This window comes from Podarcis gaigeae (assembly GCF_964106915.1).
Source record: "Podarcis gaigeae genome assembly, chromosome: 13".
NCBI lineage: Eukaryota > Metazoa > Chordata > Lepidosauria > Squamata > Lacertidae > Podarcis > Podarcis gaigeae.
The window spans coordinates 55,577,538-55,603,145 of NC_139689.1; the positions used below are offsets into that span (position 1 = coordinate 55,577,538).

General features: G+C 48.8%; 3 protein-coding genes and 1 long non-coding RNA gene across 15 annotated transcripts in view; 1 reads left to right on the forward strand and 3 right to left on the reverse strand.

Annotated features, from left to right (window-relative positions):
* Nucleotides 1–1,624, reverse strand: part of UBE3B (ubiquitin protein ligase E3B) — a 31,820-nt gene extending 30,196 nt beyond the window's left edge. Inside the window, exons 1-2 of one of the 4 annotated variants that reach the window (XM_083710092.1) lie at nucleotides 1,538–1,624; nucleotides 426–597 (exon numbers count right to left, since the gene is read on the reverse strand). In XM_083710092.1, the coding sequence (XP_083566218.1) occupies nucleotides 426–586 (161 nt within the window). In that variant the 5' untranslated portion in view covers nucleotides 587–597; nucleotides 1,538–1,624. Of the gene's footprint in view, nucleotides 1–425; nucleotides 823–861 lie in introns of all 4 variants that reach the window. The other 3 variants (XM_083710089.1, XM_083710090.1, XM_083710091.1) reach the window with 3 other exon arrangements.
* Nucleotides 1,625–1,764: 140 nt separating this feature from the next.
* KCTD10 (potassium channel tetramerization domain containing 10) lies at nucleotides 1,765–16,123 on the forward strand. 4 transcript variants are annotated; one of them, XM_083710160.1, is made up of 7 exons: nucleotides 1,765–1,932; nucleotides 6,549–6,762; nucleotides 9,082–9,251; nucleotides 9,555–9,644; nucleotides 10,828–10,880; nucleotides 11,071–11,266; nucleotides 12,058–16,123. In XM_083710160.1, exons 1-7 carry the CDS (start codon nucleotides 1,930–1,932, stop codon nucleotides 12,274–12,276), a joined length of 945 nt encoding a protein of 314 aa, XP_083566286.1. In that variant the 5' UTR covers nucleotides 1,765–1,929; the 3' UTR covers nucleotides 12,277–16,123. The 4 variants fall into 4 exon arrangements, with proteins under 4 accessions (XP_083566286.1, XP_083566287.1, XP_083566284.1 ...); XM_083710161.1 differs by having other exon boundaries at nucleotides 1,771–1,932; nucleotides 9,558–9,644; XM_083710158.1 differs by lacking the exon at nucleotides 1,765–1,932 and adding an exon at nucleotides 2,266–2,839.
* A 950-nt stretch (nucleotides 16,124–17,073) lies between these two features.
* MYO1H (myosin IH) overlaps nucleotides 17,074–25,608 on the reverse strand; it is an 80,486-nt gene continuing 71,951 nt past the window's right edge. For all 5 annotated transcript variants that reach the window (XM_083710084.1, XM_083710086.1, XM_083710085.1 and 2 more), the window contains 6 exons: nucleotides 25,495–25,550; nucleotides 25,227–25,362; nucleotides 24,742–24,812; nucleotides 20,316–20,410; nucleotides 19,447–19,546; nucleotides 17,074–17,721 (listed from right to left, as the gene is read on the reverse strand). In XM_083710084.1, the coding sequence (XP_083566210.1) occupies nucleotides 17,698–17,721; nucleotides 19,447–19,546; nucleotides 20,316–20,410; nucleotides 24,742–24,812; nucleotides 25,227–25,362; nucleotides 25,495–25,550 (482 nt within the window). In that variant the 3' untranslated portion in view covers nucleotides 17,074–17,697. The remainder of the gene's footprint in view (nucleotides 17,722–19,446; nucleotides 19,547–20,315; nucleotides 20,411–24,741; nucleotides 24,813–25,226; nucleotides 25,363–25,494; nucleotides 25,551–25,608) is intronic.
* Nucleotides 21,391–23,330, reverse strand: LOC310830393. 2 transcript variants are annotated; one of them, XR_014557651.1, is made up of 3 exons: nucleotides 23,103–23,330; nucleotides 21,709–22,002; nucleotides 21,391–21,535 (listed from the first exon to the last, which is right to left on the reverse strand). It is a non-coding gene; the product is annotated as an uncharacterized lncRNA (long non-coding RNA). The 2 variants fall into 2 exon arrangements; XR_014557652.1 differs by lacking the exon at nucleotides 23,103–23,330 and adding an exon at nucleotides 22,174–22,464.

Below are 25,608 nucleotides of genomic sequence, written 5' to 3' on the forward strand. Positions count from 1 at the left end.
GTGCAGGTGAGGTAGGATTCCCCCCCCCCTTCCATGACAAATGGCAACACTGTTCAGGTTCTTTCCTCTGGATAGAGGCAGCAGAAGGAGCTGCAGATCGGCTCAGAGCATACATGGCAGAACAGGTCAAGATGCCCACACACAATGACTGACTTAAGATATTTCCCTTGCTACACTGGGTAGGAGGTTCAGGAATTTGCCAGCGCCCTAGAGAGGCAAAGGGCCCACCAATGCCCCAAGAGCAATGCCACGCTCACTTTGCTCAGAGGACCCAAAAAGTTCAAAGGCAGCAGGAGAGGATTTGGATCTTGCAGCACCCCCCTCATCGAAGACAAGGGACCCTGGGAGCCAGCACTGGCATAGCCACTGGCAAAAGGCTTCAGTCCCCGCAGGCCAAAAGCCAAATCCACACGCATAGCACGCACCTGATTTCCCGCTGCAAACGACAGCGACACAAGAACCTTCGGACAAGGGCCTGGATCTGCATTGCCGCTTGCTCGCGCTCCTTCAGCTCCCGGCGCTCCTCACGCGCTTGGCGCGCCTTGTCAAGGAACTGGGCCTTAGACAACTGGGCTGCGCTGAACATTTTGGAGGTCTCTGGCAACAGAAGGAGAGGGAAAGGACAGCTGGGAAAGCTGTGCCGCACCTGCTTGCATTGCCTACAACACTACCACAATAGGGAACAGAACTCCTCTTGGGTTCTGCCGAGATCCCTTTACTCACTTACCGTCAGGTTAGCTACTGAACGGGCATCCTTTATTTTGGGCACCCCTTTTCTAGCATCACCCGGAGTTCTGTTTTTTCCAAAAGGAAAGGGTCCACCTAACACAACATCCTGCAAATTGAACCCTTGGCTGCCACCTTCTCTGTTCATGTTTTAATTCAGATGGTGAGCTTTTAGGCAGAGAGCTGCTCCTTCACAACTACACAGAGCACTTTCCCAAACATCAAATGAAAACGACCTCCCTCAGCCTTTCCCAACCTGGACAGGTGAGGTCTCTGGGATGAAGCGGAAGTGGCTCGAGCCCACCGCATTCAGAGAACCAGGCAAAGGCTTACGGCTAGCAGGCCGGAAAGCAGGGCTCCCAAACGGATCTAGGGCGCTCCTCCTCCCGGTCTCCCCCGCCCCAGCCAGCACTTTCCTCCTCACCTCTCTCTCTCTCTCTCTCTCTCTCTCTCTCTCTCTCTCTAGCCGAGGCAGAGGAGCTCTCGGGCCGCCATTCGGGAGTCGAGGAGGCCCCCCCGGGCTCTGGGGGAGAGGCAGGAGGTCAGCCACTGGAATCTCGCCCCCGCCGCCGCCAGCTGCGCCTCACGACCCTCCGCCAGCGAGGACGGCGCCAACGCCGCGTTCTACCTGCCAGGGTCGTCGGGAGCTCCCACGGGGATAGAGTGTGTGTGTGTGTGTGTGACCCGCTAGTTGTTAGGCGCTGTTCTGCTTTGCCCTTCCGCCTCCGCCTCCTCCTCCTCCTCCTCCGTCGCCTCGATAACGGCCGCCTCCCCCCAAAAAGAACTCCAAGGAGGACCGCCAGAAACGGACCATAGAGTCAAGGAAAACACCGGCGCTTCCGGCCCTTGGGGAGAAACCGGTCGCTGGCCCGGAAGTCCCGCCTCTTCTCCTGCAAGAGGCATAGAGATGGAAGGAGGGCTAGACTTGCCCAGTCGCGACCGGCGCTCCCAGGAGCTGGTCCTGCCCGTTGCTTTCATTCCTCCGTCCGGAAACTCAGGTCCTTGGGATTTGGGTTCCGCCCACCTCCTTGTGGAAAAAGCCGGGGAGGAACGCAAAGGAGCATGGGTAGAATCGGGGTGGGGCTCGGCAGAAAAGTTTTTGGGGGGCGCCCCGCCCCTTCCTCGCCTGCGTCACCCGCTGCTTCTACCTCGTCTTCGCCTCGGGACCCGGTTGGCTGAGGGGGGCCTCGCGAGGGGCTGTTCATGGTGAGCAAGGGGGGGGGGAGAAGGAGGGGGACCGGGGGGGGGGGTCGGGTGAGGAAGCCCTTGGGGCGGGGGGGCCTCTTAGGCAAGTCCCCTTGGGCAGAGCCCAGGGAAAGGGGGCGACCTCTTCTTCTCCTCCTCCTCCTCCTCCTCTCTGGCTTCAGAGACCCGCGTCCTTCAGCGGGGAGAAGTTTCGAGTGGGCCCCCAACCCCCCCCCCCGGCCTCCCTCAGTCTGCCCCCCCCCCCGTGAGCATGAGGATGAAACCCAACATCAATAAAACCAGTTCCGATGATGATGATGATCTGTTCTGTGGGGCCATCAATGCGCGTGGCATTTTAGAGCTTGGCACGGGAGGGAGGCGGCGCTTAGGAAGTGATAAAGTGTGCATTAAATGCCCAGCCCCTTTCTCCAACCTGGTGCCCTCCAGATGACAACTCCCATCAGTTCTCATCAGCACAACTTGGGAGTTGTAATAATATTTTTTCGTACCCCGCCCACTTGACTGGGTTGTCCCAACAACTCTGGACAGCTTCCAACATATATCAGAACAGAACACTAAACATTGAAAGCCTCCTATAAGCCTTCAGGTGTCTTCTTAAGTAGTCCAAGTCATCTGGAGGGAGACAGACTTTCATGTTCTTTCAGTGCAAATCCTATGCAGGTTTACTCAGAAGTGATTCACACCTTGGAGGCCCCTGGGGCAGGGGAGAGGATAGCAAATGGGATGCCATGAGGCAGTATTGTGGGTCACCAACGGGGAGTGCATACGTGAGGCAGGGAGTGAATTCATCAGATGAAACTGTTGGACCTAAAGAAGGACTTCTTCACTCAACACATCAATGTCCTATGGAGCTCACTGCAAGAAGATGTGGGAATTGCTGTTAATGGGTCGTGAGGGTTCTGGGAAGGTGAGAAGGAGGAATAGGGGGAGGCCAGGCAAAGATGGGGCATACAAGAAAGGTTTAAGAAGCGGGTGGTGGACTGTTGAATATTTTAGTTTGTTCCATGTGGACACTTTCCATGTGGGCTCTTCCTCTGTAGGGAAAGTCCACCAAACATTCTGCACTGGAGTCTTTAGAAAACCAGTCAAGACCATTCTCTCCCACCAGGTTTTTGAGAATAGGGGACCAATTTAGGGTGCTCTATTAGAACAGTCTTTCCCATACCTTGGTGCTCTCCAGGGGCTTTGGACGACAACTGCCAGCCTCAAGCAGCGCAACCATGGGATTTGTAGTCCCAAGATATCTTGAAGAGTGCCAGTTTGACAGAGAGTGTTGATCTGCATTGCAGGGTGTTGGACTAGATGATCCTTGGGGCCCCTTCCAACTGTACAATTCTATGATTCTATCTGACTGCTCTGCTTCCGGTTTGTATTTTTAGACAAATGTGTGTTTTGTAGTAAATTTCTGTTATTGTGAGCCACTAGGGATCCTCTGAAGGGCATGGAGATATGAGGAAAGTCTTTCAAACCCCCCACCCATCCCTTCTCTTTATTTCATGTTATTATAAACATATGAACTGATTTACTTGTGCTCCATTAAGGATCACAACAAGATGGAAGGTAAGACCTTTCACTTACAAACCCATTGTGTCATAAACTATCCAAGCATAATTCAACTAATGTCTCGCCTTTATATCGGCTGCAAAAAGTCTTTAAATGGCTCCAAATTATACTTGGTTCTCTCTGCTCTGTCTCTCTTCTCTTAATCATACCATCTCGGTAAGCTTAGACATTGCAGCAGCAGCACAACAACATGTATTATTAAAAACAAAAAAAAATCCTTCCAGTAGCACCTTAAAGACCAACTAAGTTAGTTCTTGGTATGAGCTTTCGTGTGCATGCACACTTCTTTGTGTATCTGAAGAAGTGTGCATGCACACGAAAGCTCATACCAAGAACTAACTTAGTTGGTCTTGAAGGTGCTACTGGAAGGAATTTTTTTTGTTTTGTCTATGGCAGACCAACACGGCTACCTATCTGTAACATGTATTATTAAGTCACTCTTGTTCACTTGGAATTCACTTGAATTAGCCATTGGGCTGCTGTTAAGCACAGTGCCTACTCAGCTCACCCCAGAATATCTAAGTAAGTCAGGAATATCTAAGTAAGTCAGATTCTCCCCCAGCCACAGAAATGTTGCTATCCTTTTTCCTCTTGGCTCTTCCTTTCCTAGTTGGGCTGTTTTTAATCCTGACTTGTCAGGTTTTATCTAATGCATCCCTGAGATAAGGTGGGAATTGGAGCTCCCCTTGACTGGTAACAAGATGCCTCATGAAACATTCAGCACTCTGTTTCATTATTAATTGACTTCCTCCCCTGCCTTCAGGCAGCCTAATAATTTAACCATGGCCTTAAAGCTCTCCCCTCTGACAAAGCTCTTTCATTGGCTTTGTGATGGTGGGTGGGACTTTAATTTCCCCTCTGTGCAAAGCTTGAGGCCCTGATAAACTCATTGTTCTGAGGTGGCTGGTGATCTAAGTTTATTGTTAGCACAGAAGCCTGGCCAGGCCTGATAAAGTGAAAAAGAGCCTTTCTGCCATTTGTCACTGCCCCAGGAGATTTCCAAACCTGATAGATCTCCAATGCAGCCCCTTGATAAGGTCAGAGAAGGGCTCCTTCTGGCTAGTGACTCATGCCTGCTTTGTCCATTGCAGAGGGATAACTTTGCTGTTCTGTGGTACCTCTAAAGACCTCATGTGTTTGTTTTGATAGGCTCTCACTCACAATGGGTGGGGTGAGGTGTAGCACAGCCATTTTCATACTGCATTCTGGGCTTATTCAGAAGCTTTTGGGGCACGGGGCACCTTTGGAAAGAAGCTATAAAGGGGACCACAAAATGCCAATTCCACAGAAAATAAACCAGCAGTGCTTGGAACTCCACCCATTTCCAAAATGGCAGGAAAAACCTACACCCACCCACCCCAATAGACAAAGGAACCCCCTCCCCCAAATATGTGCCCCCTCCAACCAAACAACTCCCTCTCCAAGCAATTTTTAAAAACAGAGCAGAGGACTTGGGCAAGGGCCATGGGAGGGTGCTGTTGGGGACCCCAAGCTTAGGCTCATGTAGATCACAAGTTGGCAGCTATTAGGAAGAACTTTATCTAACACCAGGGCTGTGTCACTAGAGGTTGGAATCCTTTTGACAGTCTTAAATGCAGGAGGGTGAGAAGGTGTCTGTTTGTAGAATAACTCTCTGGCTGATGTTTAGGGAAAGGAGGGGCAGGTGGGAAGAACAAGAGAGATTGCTCCATTGTCTGTACTGCTTGCACTGTGGAAAAGCTGACCAAAGAGCTTCTTGGGACTGGAGCTGAAATTCCTTGGCTGAATTCAAAATAAGCCAAGCCCTTACTGCAGAAGCGTTGTGAACTGGCTTTGGTGGGGAGGGAGTCACTCAGGAGTCAGCCATGAAGATGATAAGCACACACATAACCTGACCAGGACACTAGCTGGAGGTGAATCATCAACCTTCCCCCCCCCCCAGCCTGAAGCAGCTCATCTTTTGCTTGCAATTCAGTTCTTACACACTCTCAAAAGTATTTCAAAAGGCCAATGAGAGCAACCGAGTGATGAAATTATGCAAAAATCCTGACGTTACTCTGAGAAGTCCTGACGCTAGTTTCCTTACTGAGTTTTGCCAAGACACTTCCTGCTGCCTCGCACTGTGTACGCACACTGCACCCATGTGAAAGCCCAATAACTAGCAACAACATAAGAAGAGCCTGCTGGATCAGGCCAGTGGTCCTTCATTCTGTTCTCACGGTGGCTAACCAGGTGCCTCTTTTAAAGCCATCTAAGGTAGTGGCTATCCCTGCCTCCTATGCACTGCTTGAAGAAGTACCTTCTTTTACCTCTCTGGAGTCTTCCAGCGTTCAGCATCATTGGATGCCCATGAGTCCTAATGTTCTGAGAGAGAGAGAGAAACACTTCTCGATCCACTTTCTCCATGCCAGGTATCATTCAATAAAACTGTCCTGCTGCCTCTTACTTGCCTTTTCTCTATACTATACCAAGTGCTGCACCCTTTCCTCATAGGGGCGTCTCTATATCCCCTTTATCATTTGGTCGCCCTTTTCTGAACCTTTCTTGCAACTCCCAGCCTTTTCTCTTAGGAACTAAGGGTGACATACCCTGTTCCCTCCCACATTTAATCCCTATGACAACCCTGTGAGGTAGGTTAGGCTGAGAGACTGTGGCTGGCACCCAAAGTCACCAAGTGAACCTCATCGCCAAGTGGGGATTTGAACCCTGGTCTCCCAGGGCCTAGTCCAACACTAACTGGTGGCCCCCATGCCTCGACTCCCCTTCCACAACTGGGCGCCACCCCGTATGCTTCTTCACTGGGACGCCTATGAAGCCCAGCCTGCAGGCAGACAGGCATCTGGAGGTGGCTGTTTGTCAGTGCCAGACTCTGCTTACGTTCTTCCCAGCCCAGGTGGGCTGCTGCCTCTGTGTCCAGTGCCTGAGGCCAGAGATGGCCCCTGAGCAGCAGGAAGCTGGACCCGAAGGGCCTTGGCTCCAGTCCAGCTGGGCTCCTCTTGGTCCGACCTGTTTAGGATGTGCAGGTAACCAGAGGGGCATGAGGGTCCTCACAGAAGCCTCCTTTGCTCTTGCAGGAAGAGATGTCTGGAGAAACAGTGGTGAGCGCTGCAGTGCCAGCAGCCGCAACCCGCACCATGTCCTTCAAAGGCGCCAGCCCCAGTTCCAAGTATGTGAAGCTGAACATCGGCGGGGGCCTGTACTACACCACCATGCAGACGCTGACCAAGCAGGACACCATGCTCAAGGCCATGTTCAGTGGTCGGATGGAGGTCCTCACCGACAGCGAAGGTAATGGAGGCCTCCTGGCCAGGAGGGACGGCAGGGGCAAGATGGGCAGTGCCAGGGTGCTCTTAAGAGGTGGCTGTTTGAGGCTCCCGTTAGCCTCACTCAGTCTCTTTGCATTAATAAAAATGTACTATGCAGCACATAGTTAAACTATGGAACTCCCTGCCACAGGAGGCAGTGGGTAGCCACTAACTCAGATGGCTTCAAAATAAGATTGGACAAATTAATGGAGGAAAGGCTGTTGATGGCTACCAGGCATGATGGCTATTCTCTGCCTCTCTGGTCAGAGGCAGTAATGCTTCTGAATCCCAGTTCCTGGAAACCACAGGAGGGGAGAGGGCTCTTGTCCTCAGTTCTGGCTTGCGGGCTTCCCAAAAGAGGCATCTGGTTGGCCACTGAGATGGCCAGATGCAGCAGGCTCCACTTGCATGCTGACAACTGAAAAAAATATAATGCTAGACTCAAATGTATCAGGCAGTTCATAGTCTAATAATAATGATGATGACGATATTCAAAAAAATTGCCACTTGTTCTGTGATGGACTTGTCGGAGCCCTGAAGCAAAGTTTTCCTAAGAGTCTCAGAAGGTTGGTCAGGGAGGAACTGAACAATGGGATAGATGAAGTCTGTCATGGAATCTGCTCTATCTAGTCCAGCCTCCTGTTCTCACAGGGAACCAGATGCCCCCAAGGGAAGCCCACAGGCAGGATCTGACCACAGAGCCTCCTCCCCTCCTGCAGCTTCCAGCATTCAGAAGCATGGCTGCTTTTTTTTTTGTGAGGCAAAGCACCACCCCCATGGCTAATAGCCTTGATCCTCTAGGAATTTGTTCCATCCTCTCTTAAGGTCATCCAGCCGCCCAGAGTGGCTAGGGAAACCCAGACAGATGGGTGGGGTATAAATAATAAAATTATTATTATTATTATTTCTTCTTCTTATGCATCCCAGCCTCCTGTGGGAGCGAGTAAGAGCAATACAGACCTTTGCACCCTCTGATTTTAAGAAAACTTGCAGGTTAATCGCCGTAAGGGCAAAGTAGAGCAAGATAGCAGGGCTGGAAAGATAGACTGTCCCTTGTTCCATTTGGAGCCATTATGTAAAACTCGTGGCTTGGAGAACTAAGAGCATAATCAGCTTTTCACTGTAAGGCCATTAATTCAAGGCACCCATCAGATCCTTTGGCCTGCATTGCCCTTATTTGTTAAAGACAAGCGTCTGTCCTGCATAAGCTCCCCCCCCCCCCCCGCCACCCTCCTTAAAGGCATTCTTGTCTCTCTGCCCATAAACCAAAGCCTTTGGTCTGTTTATGGCTGGCTGTCCCTCGCTTAGGATTGTGCAGGAAGCTTCCCTCTGAGAAACGGCTTCTCTGACTGTATTCAGTCAAGGGCTAGGAGAGGGAGCTGAGGGGGGAAGAAAGAGGAGGCACCCTGTTCCATTTCATTGCTTTTTCATTTTCACTGATCGCACCCTAATAAACAGAATATGCCGGCAGCAGGAGATTTTCTAGTGAGCCCCCTTACCTCCTAGATGCCCTTAGCTGGCCCTTTTGCCCCTTTCTTTAATATAGGGGGGGGCCTGGAGAAATGATTCGCTAGCTGTCAGGGATTCTTTACCTGTGATCCCTGCCTTGCAGGGGGGTTGAACATTGCAAGGAGTTGAACTCCATGGCCCTTCAGTTCTCTTCCAATTCTACGATTCTATGAATCTGTTATTTTGTTGGGTCACTTGCTCAAGGTAACCAGGAGGCCACTTGGGGGCATGTAAGCCCAGCATTGCAAATGAGCCATCCAAAATGACAACCCACAAATATTTTTACTAGACTGACGGGCTGTTTATTTCTTGGCTGCTGATCATGGCACTTCAGTGAACCTGAAACGAGTGGGGAGGGGCTTCCTTTCCCAGTTTCCTGCAGCTGATTCCTATTTGGTCCAGGCAAGTAGTAAACTTACATTAGCATTCCAAAATGTTTACAGGGCACCTCCTTTTCTAAAGCTTTATAGATCTTCCATTGCCCACACCCAAAATCCTGCTTGGGACTTGAGATCAGCATAAGAGGCTCTACTCTCTGCCCTGTCATTACATGAGGGGCTATAAGGAGGTGCAAGAGGTGACCCCTTTTTGTGGCAGCCCCAGGATTGCAGACTAGCCTCCCAGTGGGAATCTGCTTGGCCACAGATGTTCCCCATCTCCGCTGCAAGGTATTTAGGCACCCCAAACCTTGGCCTGTTGGTGGTCCTCTCACTGGTAACAGGGAGACAGTGGTTTTGTTCTGCTCTCCTCCTTTGCCTCTTTCTCCATTAATTTTCATCTGCTGTTGCCTCAGGCTGGATTTTGATTGACCGCTGCGGTAAACATTTTGGGACCATCTTAAACTACCTGCGTGATGGTGCTGTACCCCTTCCAGAGAGCCGGCGGGAGATAGAAGAGCTGCTGGCAGAAGCCAAATATTATTTGGTCCAAGGTCTGGTGGATGAGTGCCAGGCTGCCCTACAGGTAAGCAGGCCATGCATCAGGCACTTGAGAACCCACAGTGGCTACAAAATCCCTTTTGTTGTTTGCCTTGGTGAAGAGAGGTGTCTTCTGTTGGCGTCGAAACTTGTGCAATGCAAACACCATATTTCTGGCGGGAGAGCATCCCAGTGAGGGTGCCACCACAGAAAAGGCCCTGTCTTGAGTCACTGCCTGATGTACCTCAATTCCTGGTGGGTCTTCAGCTGGGCTAGTAGGTTCTTCCCGGTGGGCTCCTGACTTCTCTTCCACCTCTTGCTTGCGTTCTGATTGGGTCTCTCGTTTCAGCAGAACAAAGAGGTCTACGAGCCCTTCTGCAAGGTGCCCATCATCACATCCTCCAAAGAAGAGCAGAAACTTATAGCCACATCAAACAAGGTGAGCAGCTCTTTGGATGAGAAAAGCTGTGTTTTACGCTTGGCATGTTCACAAACTACACATTCCCGCCTGGTTTTCACTTCAATACCTGTACAATTTGGCTGTGATTCCTGCATTGCTTAGGGTTGCACTAGATGACTTTTAGGTCCCTTCCACCTCTGTGATTAAGTGTTGGGCTTAATTTGAATTAATTTTATAAGGAATGATTTTAGAGTGTTGTGTTGTGTTGTACTGTTGTACTGTTTTATTGTTGTTAGCCGCCCTGAGCCCGGCTTCGGCTGGGGAGGGCGGGATATAAATAAAATGTATTATTATTATTATTATTATTATTATTATTATTATCTCTGCCTTCCCCTAGGAACTGGGTTGGGGGTGCGGTGGAGAATTACCTGCCTCTTTACTCTTTCTTACTCCTCACCAGTTCCCCACCACCACCTTTATCTTCACCTGTATTCTGTCTTTGAAACTTAGATTGTTAAACCTGCAAGGCCAGGATCATATTACAGCACCCTGATATTTTATATGGGGCCAGAATATAAACACTTCAGTAAAAACATAGCAAAGGGGTGGCTAACTGTGACCCTCTGGATGTTGGGTTCCCAACTCCCATCAGCCCCAGCCTGCATGACTACGTGGTCAGGGAAGATGGGAGTTGTAGTCCAGTAATAACTGGAGGGACACAGCTCAGCCACTCCTTGACAGAAGGATAGACCTATCATAATGGGCAGGTCTGTTCATGGTTGTACATGGCCATGAGTGGAACCTCTGTGTACAGAGGCAGTCTACCTGTGGATATCACTTGCATGGTGAAGCTGAACATCGGCTTTGCACCATGCAAAGTTTATGACTGATTGATTGATTGAATTTGTACCCCACTGTTCAGTCAAAGAGACTGGCATATAGTCAAAACAAGTCTAAAAAAACAGGATACGCAAGGGGAAAGAGACAGGGAGGGAAGAGGAAAAGCAAAACTCAGGTGCCAATTTCTAAAGAGTCATTCTTTAGAATGCAGTTCAGGGGCAGGAGGCACCGGATGGAGCTGGGCTTTCTATCTCTCCCATCCCACCTGGAATTGCTTCCCCCAGTTGACAGCTGAAGGGAGAGTTCCCTTTTCAAGGTGAGCTCTATAACAAAAGCATCAAACTGTGACATTTATCCCTACCTGTTTGTGCTTTCCCCACAGCCAGCGGTAAAATTGCTGTACAACAGAAGTAACAACAAGTACTCCTACACCAGGTAAACACTTTCACCTTCTGCACCCAGGGAAGGTTTGTAAGGCCATTTTCAATGCCACATGGAAGCTGATGAAACAAAGTGAGGAGGCGGGGAATGGAGTTTTGACTAAAAGTAGAGTTAGTGGGGGCAGGGGTTTAAAAGAGGCCCCTGGAAACTGGAAGGTGTCCTCATTCCTGTCCTGTTGGCTCAGCAACTCCGATGACAACATGCTGAAGAACATTGAACTGTTTGACAAGCTTTCGCTGCGCTTCAATGGGAGGGTCCTCTTCATCAAGGATGTCATTGGGGACGAGATTTGCTGCTGGTCTTTCTACGGACAGGGGCGCAAGATAGCGGAAGTCTGCTGCACGTCCATTGTGTATGCCACGGAAAAGAAACAGACCAAGGTGAGTCTTGTTGCTGTTGCTTCCTTGATAACACCCACCCACTCCCCAAAATGATATGTAGATGGTAGGTAAATGCAGACAAAACCAAGCAAGTATTTGAGCTTGCCCCGGCAACCCTCTTCTTCTCTCCCCTCTGCCCCACCCCCAACATAGCCGGGATGCAAAGTTCTTCCATGCCTAGGCAAGAGGATCCGGGGGAAGAAGTCTCCTGCCAGACTGCTGACTGAGGATGGTTTCAGGGAACATGTTGGGTCGCAGTTAAAACAACGTCACTGGCTACCAGTCTATTTCTAGGCACAATATGGTGCTGGTGATAACTTATGAAGCCCTCTATGGTTGGGCCCAGGCTACCTGAAATATCATCTCTCTCTCTCTGTGAACCCAACCAAGTGCTAAGATCCTCAGGTGAGCACCTTCTCTTGGTCCCATCAGAGGCACACTGGCGGTGACTCAGGAGTGGCTGCTCCCATATTGCAGGATTCCCTCCCAAAAGAGGCTAGATGGGCTCCTTCTTTGTCATCCTTCCACTGGCAGTGCTCAGAGCTTCCTGTTCCAACGGGCCTCTGGAAATGGAGGTGCGGACGGAGCTTAGGCTGGGCAGATGTCAGGGCAAACTGTAGTTTAACTGCTGGCTCTAAACAGGGTCTGGTGTATTTTAACTGTTGGTTTTTAACTACCGGTAATTTGTTTTCCTTTGTATTTTATAATGATGTTTTAAAATGTAAATTGCCCTGAATTCCAGCTTGGGAGAAAGGAATTCCTCTTAACCTCCCTCTGCTTGGGGTGTCCAGGTTGAATTCCCAGAAGCCCGGATCTACGAGGAGACATTAAACATTCTGCTTTATGAAGCCCAAGATGGACGAGGACCTGACAACGCACTGCTGGAAGCGACTGGAGGGGCAGCCGGCCGCTCGCACCACCTGGAGGAGGACGAGGAGCGGGAGCGCATTGAGCGAGTCCGCAGGATCCACATCAAGCGCCCAGACGACCGCACTCACCTGCACCAGTGAGAGAGAGAGAGAGAGAGAGAGAGAGAGAGAGAGAGAGAAGCCAGCCTCAGCCCACAGTCCTGTTGGGGCAAAATCTCCGTCCAGGCTCACTCCAGTGGCTGCCAGGCACCTAACTTATATTCCATGCAGTCTATAAACTGTTATTTTATAAACAAGTTAGAGTATTTTTGGTATGGAACACAGTAGTTTTATCATGAAAATCCACAAGGTGTCCAGCTTCACAGCAATCCTGTGGACTCGCTCCAGCCTCTGGGAATCAATGCCTGTCTTAGTTTATCCAGCACTTCTTGTTCCTGCTCTCTCGTGCCTTGAGGAATCTTCCTTCTGCAGGGGCATTTTGCAAAGGCAGCCTCCCCCCACCTGGTGCTCTCTGGGAGCTTTGGACTCACAGCTCCCATCCTAATGGAGTTGTAGTCCAAAGCCCTCTGGAAAGAGCTACGTTGCTGGGGATGGCTGTGCTAGCAAAACAAAGATGTTGCCTGCCCTCTCCATCTCACTCAAGTCCAGGGTTCAAGAAAGGCAGCTCAACTTCCACACACCTCCCACTTTCTCTTCCTGAAAGTTAAAACGGGAGAGATGAGCTGCCTCTCAATTCATGCACTGTGACAAAATCTACAGTAGAAACCTCTTTGCTCGCTTTAGCACCAGGTTGCTAATTTCCTAAGTGCAGGTGTAACTTGTCTGTGAACAGAGACAGGGGCACTTTGAGGAAAAGGACACAACATACTTCTAGGATGGAAGGATAATCCTTCCGCTTCCCTCTTTCTTTTTGGACATGGGCAGAGGAGAGGTGGTCCTCTCTTGGCCACTCTTTAGGGAAATGTACCTGCAGCAGGGCCAAAGTGTTGTCTTGCCTCTTCCCAAGTTAACATTTGGTGTTTGTTTGTTTGTTTGTTTGTTTGTTTGTTCATGCTGTGACAGTTTTTCCACAACAAAAGTCCAAGCAATGCCTCTTCCCATTTCAGGCAGGCTTTTACAATTCTCGTTTTCCCACCCACTTCCATGCAGACAAACCCTGCTGATTTTGGGAGTGCATCTGTTTCTCCTTCCATCCGTCCCATCTTGGGTGTGTAAGTTGCTCTTGCCTGTTTTGTAGGTGGGACAGAAACAAAAATGTGAACTTGCCATGCCACTGTCTTTGCTGTGCCCTGCTTTCTTCTTTTGAAACCCAAGGCATGTCTCAAAAGTGAGAGAACCTACAGCACAGGGTGGGAAGAGCAAGGGGCTGTCCTACGTATCCCTCCAGCCCCAGCCCCAAAATAGCAGATGCAGCTTTTGCAAAAGCCCTACCCCACCACCACATTTTCTCCCAGGTCATGTAGGCTCATGTGCATATGTAAAGCCTCAGTCTTACTACTCGGGAGGTGGGAGGCAGCTTAGAGGAGCACCTTCCATATACGAGAATACATTCTGTGTGTGTTGAGGCAGGATGCACGATTATCACCCCTTTTAAATCTACCTCTGCACAATTTCTCTTTTACTTCCGTTAGGAGGCAGATTAACTAGAAACCTGTAATGTTGCGTTTGGGACTGAAGTAGCATGAAAGCCAAAGCATCAAGCTGTTTGCTGAAGCTTAGAGGAGCCCTCCCTGGCCTGGCACCCTCCAGAGGGGTGGACCACAACTCCCATCAGCCCCAGGATTACATGGCTATCCTGGTTGGACTTATGGGAATTGTAGTCAAACCCATTTGGAGGGTGCCAGGCCAGAGAAGGCTGAAGTATTAATACGCTGAGTATCAAAGTCTCACTCGGCTCATTCCTTTTTGTGTGTTTGGGTCTCTGTCTCATCTTCCCACAGTCGATGCAGCCCCTCAGCTGCAATTTTCTCCCTTTGCAGGAGAGAAAAAAGGCACTGGTTGGTGGTCTTATTTATCCCATTTCATGCCTGTCACTTGTGCAGCATAAAACATTGCGGAACAAAATGGTGTGTCATGATGGCGCTCTGGATGCTCCCAACTCCACATCATCTTGGAGGATTCATTGTTAAAAACATGTTTAAGTATTATAGTAAGTGACATCACTGTAAAACTTGCTCAGTATTTTGACATCCTTAATATGTTACAGCTAAGCTTATCTGGGAGTTGTAGTTCAAGGAAGGCACTTAAGAAACTTCTCCAGCAAGAGTCTGATAACTTCCTCTCTTTATTCTTGTTGTGTACAGCCTAATGGGGGGGGGGGGGCAATCCTCACATTTTTTGGAAGTGTAAGAAAGAAATTGTTGTGTCTGCAGTTAGGGGACAGGATGGTGGATTCCTGTGAAGCCTTTGCTTCTAGCATCCTACCTTGCTCTTACGAATGTGGAAGAACTGAGCCTGCTACACACAGATCCCCAAAGGTAACTGTTGTTTTCAGGATGGGGTGCTTATAATCCCACATCAAAGGGAAGCAGTTTCCTCTTCCTGTCAGCCAACCAATTTTGTAACATCAACTCTGCGCATTAAGATCACCTTTCCTTGCCCGTCTTTTAGTTTGAAGGTTTGGAAATAAGCAAGCGAGTGCCGGTGGTTTTAGCTTCCTGGGGCCAGAGGGTGGGGTGGGGTGCAGTTGCCTTCCTCTCCCTCTTCAGTTCTCTGAGCCTTTAAAAAAGTGCTCTTCAATAGAGGGAAGTGTTCTTTGTTTCAATGTCCAGGGCTGAGTGCATCTTTCAAGATAATCCATTTCTTCGGTGAGACTTTGTTTTCAGGAAAAGGTGGGATCAGTGAAGAAGGGAGGCTGCACATCAGCTGCCAATGAATTCTGCACTGTTCAGTATCAGAACAAGGAATAAGGTACTTCTCCTTGGTACAAACAAGACACCTATGTGGCCATGGAAGGTTTAGGTGGTTAAATCTAGCTGTAGTATTTGCTGCCCCAGGTTCCCTGTAGGCCAAAGGTGGCCCCTTCTCCTCCTCAATTGTTCCCATGTGGGGGCACAGTGAGAGGTGCTTTTTCATTCTCCCACCTGCAACCAGGAAGCATCCTGACAATCCTGCAGACTTGTTTCCTTTGAAGTAGAAGCCTGACCGTCTTGCTACTTTTACCGTGCCAGCAGGGTGTTAACTTGCTTCCAGACACAAACTATAGAGCATGAGCTAGAGGTGCAAGGAAAAAGTAGCCCAGCTGCCCCCAAAGTCATGAGCAGTGGTAAAAGCCCTTTATAAGTGGAAGGTGAAGGGGCAGCAGAATGGGTGGCTCTACCTTGCATGAAACACTTCAGCTGCCTGAGCAATGGATTTTGTGTCCTGAAATGAAGCCTTGCTGTGGTTGACGAGTGTGGCGAAGGAGCATTCAAGTGCACATCTGTGTGGGGAAGCAGTCTCCTGCAGCGAGGTTAGAGGCCATGACTGACAGTGGCAGAGCAAGCCGCAGGGCACCTGGGGCGAGCCGTCCATAGGGGCAGGGTGGGCCACAGGGCCTCCAGAGTCTGCCTGCCCCTCCCACTCTGCTGCCCTACAGCTGGGGGGGCAGCGGGCAGACCATTAGGACAGCGCGGAGCCTGCACGCACCCAAGCCACCATGTCTCTCCCAGGCCCTGCGGTGAGTGCTGCCCAGCATTTTGTCACCCCCCTCAGTGGTGACACCCGGGGGCACTCCACACCCACTGCACCCCCTTCCTCCACCCCTGGCTGCGGGAACAAACTGCCAGCTGCATCCAGTGACAAGCACTTTTAAGAGCAGCAGTGGACCCTTCCTCTGTCGGCAGCAGCAGAAATTCTCCCCCACAGCTTCAGTTTCACAGCCTTCATTCCAATGCTACAAGGTAATATTTGCAGAGCAGAGCAAAGTTTCTATGTTTAAGTCTGTATGTATGTATTTTATGCAGGTCTGAAAATATGCAGAATAAATAGGCGTTTTGCCAATTTCCAACTTGTTGGCTGTTCCTTTGTTTCTCCTGCAGGCAGCTAACAAATGTAGCCCAATACTTTTTGCAGGAAGGTGATAAAAAATGGTTTGGGCTGCTGGGCCAAAGTTTGCCAGACGTGCCAGGAGGTGGGGAGATCTCCCTCCCATGCAAGAAGCAAGCACACAATTGAGAGATGACTCAAATGCAGTTACACAAGCAGGCCCTAATTTTTTGGCAGATATCACCAGAAGACCGTTCCAATTCGGGGCTGCTCAACACCTGCTGGTTCAATCCATCTGAATCTGGGTTGCATTGGGAGAGCTTTGTGGCTGGGAGATGCAAGACTCCGTTCAGCAGCTGAACTTGCAACATTCACACACTGAAGTCTCCATTTGGTTGCCTTTGCCAATCAGAGTAACCAGCCTGTCATTGCTGAACCCCTGAGGAGCTTCTGTGGCTTCCTCAGTAGAGCTGGACAAATGGATTCTGGACTTATTCTGTTTCTCAATTTCCCGCTCTTAAGTTCAGTTTGCCTCATTTTCCACAAATATTTGCATTTTTTAAAGAGACACATTCAAATTAATGCACACTTTTGTGCATTGTTCCCCTAATACACCATTTGCATGCAGCTTTGCAAGCAATTTCCCCTTACAGAATGCATTTTGTATGTTAATTTCACCAATATGCATTTTTATACACGTTCCTTGATTGATTGAAGAACTGCAGATCAACATTCAGGGAAGTGTGGATTTCAAAGGTAAAGAGGGTTTCAGTTTACATACTGGTTTAGGAGTTGCAAATTTGGCAAGTGTGCCTTTCTCCCCATTCCTGCTCCACATGTAACAAAAAGGTGACTGGTCCAGAAGAAGCCTCAGCTGGCCCCCTTACTTGGCTTTCAGACAGAGCTAGAAGGAGCCTTTAAAACCAGTCAGGAACTAGTTCTTTTTAAAAAACAAAAAACCCTACAATATCATTTCAAAGCCGTGTTTCTCTTAGTCTTTTTAATTCACATTGCCACTTACAGTCACATGTTGCTAGTATAGAGAGGAACATGGAGGCACGATTTCGACTGCAGAACCTTCCCCCCATCCCACCCCCTCTCCCTTCGGTGGGCCTGTGGCTGCCCAAGCAGCAGCGGGGATCTCAAGGTTCCCCCAAAAAACAGTGCCAGAGAACAATGAGGAGAGTTGTGTTCCCAAACCCTAAGGGACAACAGCTGCCTGCCTCACATTTCTCCAGTCTGTAGGATTCAGATTGTAATGGGAAGAATACTTTTTCCAGAGTGTAGAACTTCCTCCTCCACTTCTAAGGTGCAATTCTTTTCTGAGGCTTTCCCCACTTGGACCTATTAAGGAAACCTAAGGAAATCTGTAACTGTTGACTTAGATTAGAGGCAAGTTATCACAAAAATGTAGCCAGTTATTGGGAGTATTCATACAGTCAGTCATGGGATCTGCAACAGTCCTATGGCATCAAAACACTCTTTGTAAGCATCAGAATTATAATATGGACTCTGCTCCTCTCCACAGAGGAGTTTGGGCTACTTTCTCTTTCGAACATCAGCAGTTAACAGGCAAAGGTGGAACATGTGCTTCCATCAGGATGTTATTCTGGGTGATACCTGTTGGATTTAAACATAGAAAGATTTAAAAAAAATAATTAGATGGCTCCCTTCTCATTTTGCATCCTCTGCCTAAACAGAAGCATTGTTACTTGAGAGTCCTGCATTGCAAGATGTTAGACTAGATGATCCTCGGGGTTCCCTTCAACTCTACAATTCTGTGATTCCCACCAAAAGGACAAAGGGGAGCTGACAGGCAACTAAGGGATCTGGCTTTTTAAAAGGAAATTCATGCCCTATAAATTCCTATAAATTCTAATTGTTGTTGATACAAAATACCGGTACATTTTACTTATGGTCACCAATCAAAGCAATACGTACTGCTATACATCATATCTGTAATAATTTTGGTATAGACACTTTGACACAGCTTTGTTGTTATATTCAGAAACATTTATCCGAGTGTTTACTGCGGTTTTATTTTTAATATTTAATAACATATAATTGTTGCATGTCGTATGTTCTAATGTAAACAAATATATATCTCAATACAAGCATATTAAATAGTTTAAAGATGAAAATTGATTTTAAAAAACTTCTTTATGAGCAACGGGGGGCTGGGCTGGATGGACCTTTGATCTGATTGATCTACTTTTGATGTTTCTGTTTAGAAAGCACCGGCCTTGAAATAAAAGCATGTTTTGACAATCTTGCCTATTATAAATCATCCACTGTGTCGCACGATGAGGAAGGAAAATCTAAGAGCCTGCTACATCAGGTGGCCCTTTTTATCCAGCTTCCTGCTCTCAGAGGGATCAGCCAGCTGCCCCAAAGAGAAGAAGCCCCCAAGCAGAACGTGAAGGCAATAGCAGCCTCCTCCCCACTGACGACCCCCAGCAACTGGCATTCAGAGAACTGTCCCCTCTTATTCTGGACATGGTGCACAGACATCATGATTCATGGCTATTGATAGCCTTCTACTCCAAGAATTTGACCCAGTCTATCTATGTGCTGCATGTAGAAGTCCTTTCTTTTATCTGTCTCCTAAATCTTCCAACATTCAGCTTTGCTGGATGTCCAGCAAAATAGTTGGGTGAGAGAAAGAGAAGCTGTTCCCTTCTTCAAGGGAAGAAGCTGTAGTTTGAGCCTCAGACTCCAAAGAGGGATGGGCACAAAGGTTACAGCTCATCAGCATGGAAAATCACAAACAGATTATCAATACAGACAAATAAGGGGGCAGCACACCTGCCTGGGAGGTAGAAGGCTCAGCACCTGACATTTCCAGCCCTTGTCGCCTAGGCTAGGTGGACAAGCAGCCTCACCGTCTGGCCTAGGGGGCAGCTTCACATGCAATTATTCAAGCAAGGCCAACTTAAACATACCCAAGGGACTTTTGAAAGCTTGCTTGGCTTCATGATGGTCTGGTCTGACACTACACCTGGGTTTAATTGGATTCCTCTTGGTTATCTAGACCAGTGTTTCCCAACCTTGTGCCTCCAGATGTTTTTGGCCTACAACTCCCATCATCCCTAGCTAGCAAGACCAGTGGTCAGGGATGATGGGAGTTGTAGGCCAAAAACATCTGGAGGCACAAGGTTGGGAAACACTGATCTAGACACTCACTTGCAATGTTCCTACACTGGTCTGCTCACCACCCCAAGTTACCTGCAAAAACCTCACTCCAGCTACAACATTTAGGCCCCTAAATCTGCTTTGCTAGTCATTCCTTCAGCATCCAGTTCTTTGCCTGTAGAAAAAGGGCCACAGTCATTGCAAAGGACTTACCACCGTCAGTTGTCCGTTTTTGGCTTTGTAGACCTGAGCATCCTGCCCAGTGGTGAAAACCATTGTTCCTTCTTTCCCTGAACTGATTTGGAACTGGAGGCTACAAAAAGAAACACCAGCAATGACATTCACAAGCCCACCAGGCTTAGGTGCAAAACCACCATCCTGGCCTCTAGGGAAGGGTCTGGGAACTCAGGGAGAGAAGACCTGCTCTCCATGCAGAAATAATAAGGCTGATAGTGAAGTCCCTGGAGAGCAACTGCCAGGAATTGAAGTGGGTCCCAAAAACACAGGTGTGTCTTCAACAGTCATGGAAAGCTGTACAATTAAGCTGTACAATTAACAGTTGCACTTCAATGGGATGGGTGTTCTGCAGTGCTGACACAGAGAAGGCCCTCTCCTGGGGTTACAACCACCACCCGCTTGCAGTTCTGAGGGCAGCAGAACTACCAAGAGGGGCTCCTCTGCCAGTCTTAGCACCCGAAAGGGCCTAGAGGGAAGGAGGCAGTCTCAGATATTTCATTTGGGACCCAAGTGGTTTTTCTGAGCCACCTGCACTGGGACAAGGATGTCAGAGGCATCAGGCCAGAATCCCCCCAGTGGCTGTTCAGATGCTTCCCAGAAGCCCACTTACAGGCTGTGAAGGCACCAGGCCTCTCCTGCCCTTCCTAATTCAGTGGTGTATCCTTCCCAATGTGGCATCAGAACAGCCTCTTTAAAATAGTCCCCTGGGTTTTTGCTTTAAATACATGGAGTGTGAAATTCAGGCTGAGAAGCAGGCCTGTGCTTCGGGTGATGCTTAAGAACGATCAATCCCATGATTTCATTAATTTGCAAATGCAAAGGCCTCAGAAGAGTGAGGGACCCACCTTCCCTGGACCACCGAGACATTCTGCTTGTGGGCCAGAATGCAGAGTTTTGTGACTGTCTCAAAAAAGTGCTCACACTGCAGAATGGCGTCTCCCTGGAAGCAAGAAATGGAGTCAGGCAGGGCTCTCCATTCAAGGAGAAACTCCCCTTTCACCACTGTGTTATGATCAGACAGCTGCATTTGAAAATTGAATACAAAGAGGTTAATAACACTTTTCAAAAGCAAAAAAAAAAAAAAATGCACTTGGGCTAAACATGTCTCTGTACCAGTGGTTCTCAAAGGGTGTGGCAGGAAAATTCTTTTTTTTCCCTTCGCATTTTCTAAAACAGGAACATAGAGAATATTTAACCCCCCTCCCCCCATCCCACTTACAACTTCGTACCAAATACCACATTTATACATATACCATATGACTTCTCTTCCACACTTTTCCTGGTTCCTTTTGCTTTTCTACTACTCCGTGTTGGGACGCGGGTGGCTTGCCGATCGCATGGTCGGCGGTTCGAATCCCCGCGGCGGGGTGCGCTCCCGTTTCTCGGTCCCAGCGCCTGCCAAACTAGCAGTTCGAAAGCACGTCAAAAGTGCAAGTAGATAAATAGGGACCGCTTACTAGCGGGAAGGTAAATGGCGTTTCCGTGTGCTTCATCACGCTGGCCACGTGACCCGGAAGTGTCTGCAGACAGCGCTGGCTCCCGGCCTCTAGAGTGAGATGAGCACACAACCCTAGAGTCTGTCAAGACTGGCCCGTACGGGCAGGGGTACCTTTACCTTTTACTACTCCGTGTAATCCACATACCGTATTTTTCGCTCTATAACACGCACCTGACCATAACACGCACATCGTTTTTAGAGGAGGAAAACAAGGGAAAAAACATTCTGAATGAAACAGTGGATGTATCATTTTTGTGCTTCATGCTGTGGCCACAGACATGTGATCTGATGGTGAATTTGGGGTGACCCAATGCAAAAATCCTGAGAATTCCTGTGGATCCATGCTTTGTAACCACGTTTTTGCACCATTGCAGCCCCAGGAAACAGTGGGTGTGTGATTTTTTTGGTGCAGGCTGTAGCCATGGACATGCTATGTGATCTGATGGTGAATTTGGGGTGACCCAATGCAAAGATCCTGAGGATCCATGTGGATCCATGCTTTTTAACCACGTTTTTGCACCATTGCAGCCCGAGGCAACAGTGGGTGCGTGATTTTGGGGGGGCAGGCTGTAGCCATGGACTTGCTATGTGATCTGATGGTGAATTTGGGGTGACCCAATGCAAAGATCCTGAGAATCCCTGTGGATCCATGCTTTGTAACCACATTTTTGCACCATTGCAGCCCCAGGAAACAGTGGGTGCATGATTTTGGGGGGGGGGGGCAGGCTGTAGCCATGGACATGCTATGTGATCTGATGGTGAATTTGGGGTGACCCAATGCAAAGATCCTGAGGATCCATGTGGATCCATGCTTTTTAACCATGTTTTTGCACCATTGCAGCCCCAGGCAACAGTGGGTGCGTGATTTTTTTGGTGCAGGCTGTAGCCATGGACATGCTATGTGATCTGATGGTGAATTTGGGGTGACCCAATGCAAAGATCCTGAGGATCCATGTGGATCCATGCTTTGTAACCACGTTTTTGCACCATTGCAGCCCCAGGCAACAGTGGGTGCGTGATTTTGGGGGGGCAGGCTGTAGCCATGGACTTGCTATGTGATCTGATGGTGAATTTGGGGTGACCCAATGCAAAGATCCTGAGAATCCCTGTGGATCCATGCTTTGTAACCACATTTTTGCACCTTTGCAGCCCCAGGAAACAGTGGGTGCATGATTTTGGGGGGGGGGCAGGCTGTAGCCATGGACATGCTATGTGATCTGATGGTGAATTTGGGGTGACCCAATGCAAAGATCCTGAGGATCCATGTGGATCCATGCTTTGTAACCACGTTTTTGCACCATTGCAGCCCCAGGCAACAGTGGGTGCGTGATTTTTTTGGTGCAGGCTGTAGCCATGGACATGCTATGTGATCTGATGGTGAATTTGGGGTGACCCAATGCAAAAACCCTGAGAATTCCTGTGGATCCATGCTTTGTAACCACATTTTTGCACCATTGCAGCCCCAGGCAACAGTGGGTGTGTGATGTTTTTGGTGCAGGCTGTAGCCATGGACATGCTATGTGATCTGATGGTAAATTTGGGGTGACCCAATGCAAAGATCCTGAGGATCCACGTGGATCCATGCTTTTTAACCACGTTTTTGCACCATTGCAGCCCCAGGCAACAGTGGGTGTGTGATGTTTTTGGTGCAGGCTGTAGCCATGGACATGCTATGTGATCTGATGGTGAATTTGGGGTGACCCAATGCAAAGATCCTGAGAATCCCTGTGGATCCATGCTTTGTAACCACGTCTTTGCACCATTGCAGCCCCAGGCAACAGTGGGTGCGTGATTTTGGGGGGGGGGCAGGATGTAGCCATGGACATGCTATGTGATCTGATGGTGAATTTGGGGTGACCCAATGCAAAGATCCTGAGAATCCCTGTGGATCCATGCTTTGTAACCACATTTTTGCACCACTGCAGCCCCAGGCAACAGTGGGTGTGTGATTTTTTTGGTGCAGGCTGTAGCCATGGACATGCTATGTGATCTGATGGTGAATTTGGGGTGACCCAATGCAAAGATCCTGAGGATCCACGTGGATCCATGCTTTTTAACCACGTTTTTGCACCATTGCAGCTCCAGGCAACAGTGGGTGCGTGATTTGGGGGGGGGGCAGGCTGTAGCCATGGACATGCTATGTGATCTGATGGTGAATTTGGGGTGACCCAATGCAAAGATCCTGAGGATCCATGTGGATCTATGCTTTGTAACCACATTTTAAGTGGGGAGTGAAGGAAAAACAAAGAAGGGACATAAGAGGGGTGTGCAGAGAAGCAGCTGGCTAAGAATGCAGGAGAGGGATTTAACGGGAGGGAGGAAAGAAAGGCAAAAGTTTCCCCCCACCCAAGCCAGCCATCTCTCTCTCTCCCTCCCCCTCTCTCCCCCCTCCCCCTCTCTCTCTCCCTCCCCCTCTCTCTCCCCCTCCCCCCTCTCTCTCCCTCTCCCCCAGCAGTGTTGCTGTGTTTGCTGAAATGGAACAAAGAGCAGGGAAAGCCCCTCCCCTCTCCCCCAGCAGCACCGGAGCACAGAGAGGAATTCTGCTTTCCCCTCTGCTTGCCTGGAGGGGAGGGGCTTTCCCTGCTCTTTGTTCCGTTTCAGCAAACACAGCAACGAAACAGAGAGGGTGGGCAGTAAGACCCTGAGGCAGAATGCAGGAAAGCAGCCGCTTCCTCTTTTCAGGTTTCCCTTCTCCGTGAAGCGCGATTTGATTTTTGCCTGATTTTTCGGCTCCAGGGACCACACATTCGCTCTATAACACGCACAGACATTTCCCCTTCCTTTTTAGGAGAAAAAATCTGCGTGTTATAGAGGGAAAAATATGGTATTTTTAATCATCCAATTTGTTATCTGTCAAATCTGCTGGATTTATTTGAGACCTGCAAACTATGAATTTGTCTATACTGGTTTTTGAAATAGTAAATAAACTTTATCCATTCGTCCTTATATTCCTGATCTTTGTTTTCTCTTATCCCGTTTGTCAGACCAACCAGTTCAGCAAATTCAAACATTTTCTTCCTTAGTGGGTACTAGACTTGTTCTCCCCCTTTGTGCCAATAAGGTTCTAGCTGCAGCCGTGGTGTATAGTAGTAAACTCTTAAGACAGTTCTGCCAATCTGATGGGTGTTAAATACCATCTGTGGGACATTTTCATCACATTTTCTTTTAGCACATAACATGCCATAAAATTCATATTTATTTTCCACAAATTTCCCCATAATTCATAATCAATACTGTGACCCACATCTTGTGTCCACTTAATCATGCTCGATTTCACAAATTCCTCTTTAGTTTCTTGCTCCAACAGCAGTTTGTACATTTTTTATAATACTTTTATATTTGTATCTAATAGGACTTTGGAAAACACACTTTTGTTCTGCAAAGCCATTTTTCCTAGCTATCTTAAACAATTCATTAATCTCATGTAGTTTGGTGTGCAGCCCCATATCCTACCACTAAGGAAAATAAAAACTGATAAGCTAACTTTTCACAAGTACAGAAGAGGAGGCCTGGCCTGAATTAGGCCAAAGGGGTCCCCTCTAGCCCAGCATCTTGTTTTCACAGTGGCCCCCCTGATAATAATAAGAGCAAGATGCGAGTGCTCTCCCCACACTTATTCAAAGTCATGCCTTTCTCTTCTGATAATGATTAGCTGTATCACAGGCATCCACTGTCTGAAAGTAAGGCGTTCCTTTTGCTCCTTAGCTTGTTTTATTTCCATGCATTTCACACACGCAAACACACACCATGGGCGGGTAAAGAGAAACTGCTACCTTCTCTGGTTTGCTGTCTTCTGAAACATGGATGACTAAGATATGGTCGCCCAAGCTGCTGGCAGAAAGGCCTTGGAAAAAGAATGCAAAACAAAGTCACTTGCTAGAAAAATTTGGAAGGACTGCCTTTCTTTGCCAAGCTGCAAAGAAGCCTGGCAGGTAGATTTTATTATGTGCTTGGATGCAGAACTGAGTTTCATTCTTTACTGCTTCCTCTCCCTCACATGGGGCATTTGACAGACTGCAAGAAAGGACTGTTATGAGGTGGGGGAGTGGGTGGTCAACCTGGGTCCCTTTCAGGCTCTTTGCTGAACCAGCCCAACCAGTTCCTTTGCCAGAGGGATGGCCTTGGCTGACCAGGCCATTTATGCTATCCAAACAGGTTGCTCTGTTGCCAAGGAGGCAAATGGGTGGGTCTCTCCCCATCTCACTTGGCCGGATGCCTGGGAAGGGAAAGGGTTGCCCAAGGACAGCAGGGATGTTACCTCCGAGGGTGGCGTACTCAATCCTCTGCTTGATCTTGGCCATCTCCACCACATAAGCTGCCACACGCGTCAGAACCAGCAGCCGCTCTCGGGGCTTGAAGCCATTCCGGTCGTACTTCACCACCGGCGTCACATACTGAAAACCAACCACGAGGCGAGTCTTAGAAGCAGAGGCAGCTTCGCCTGAGAATCACAGCTTTAGCCACACACCATTCAAGGACCACTGTGCAGGTTGGCCTGCCCTTGCCCCATGCACCCCAGCCCTCACCTTCACTCTCTCGTGGCGGATCAGCTGCAGGACTTTGGGGCTCAACTCGCTCTCGTCTAGGAACACAGGAAAGAGCAAGGGTCACAGTCCCGGAACAAAAGTGGGGAGCCACAA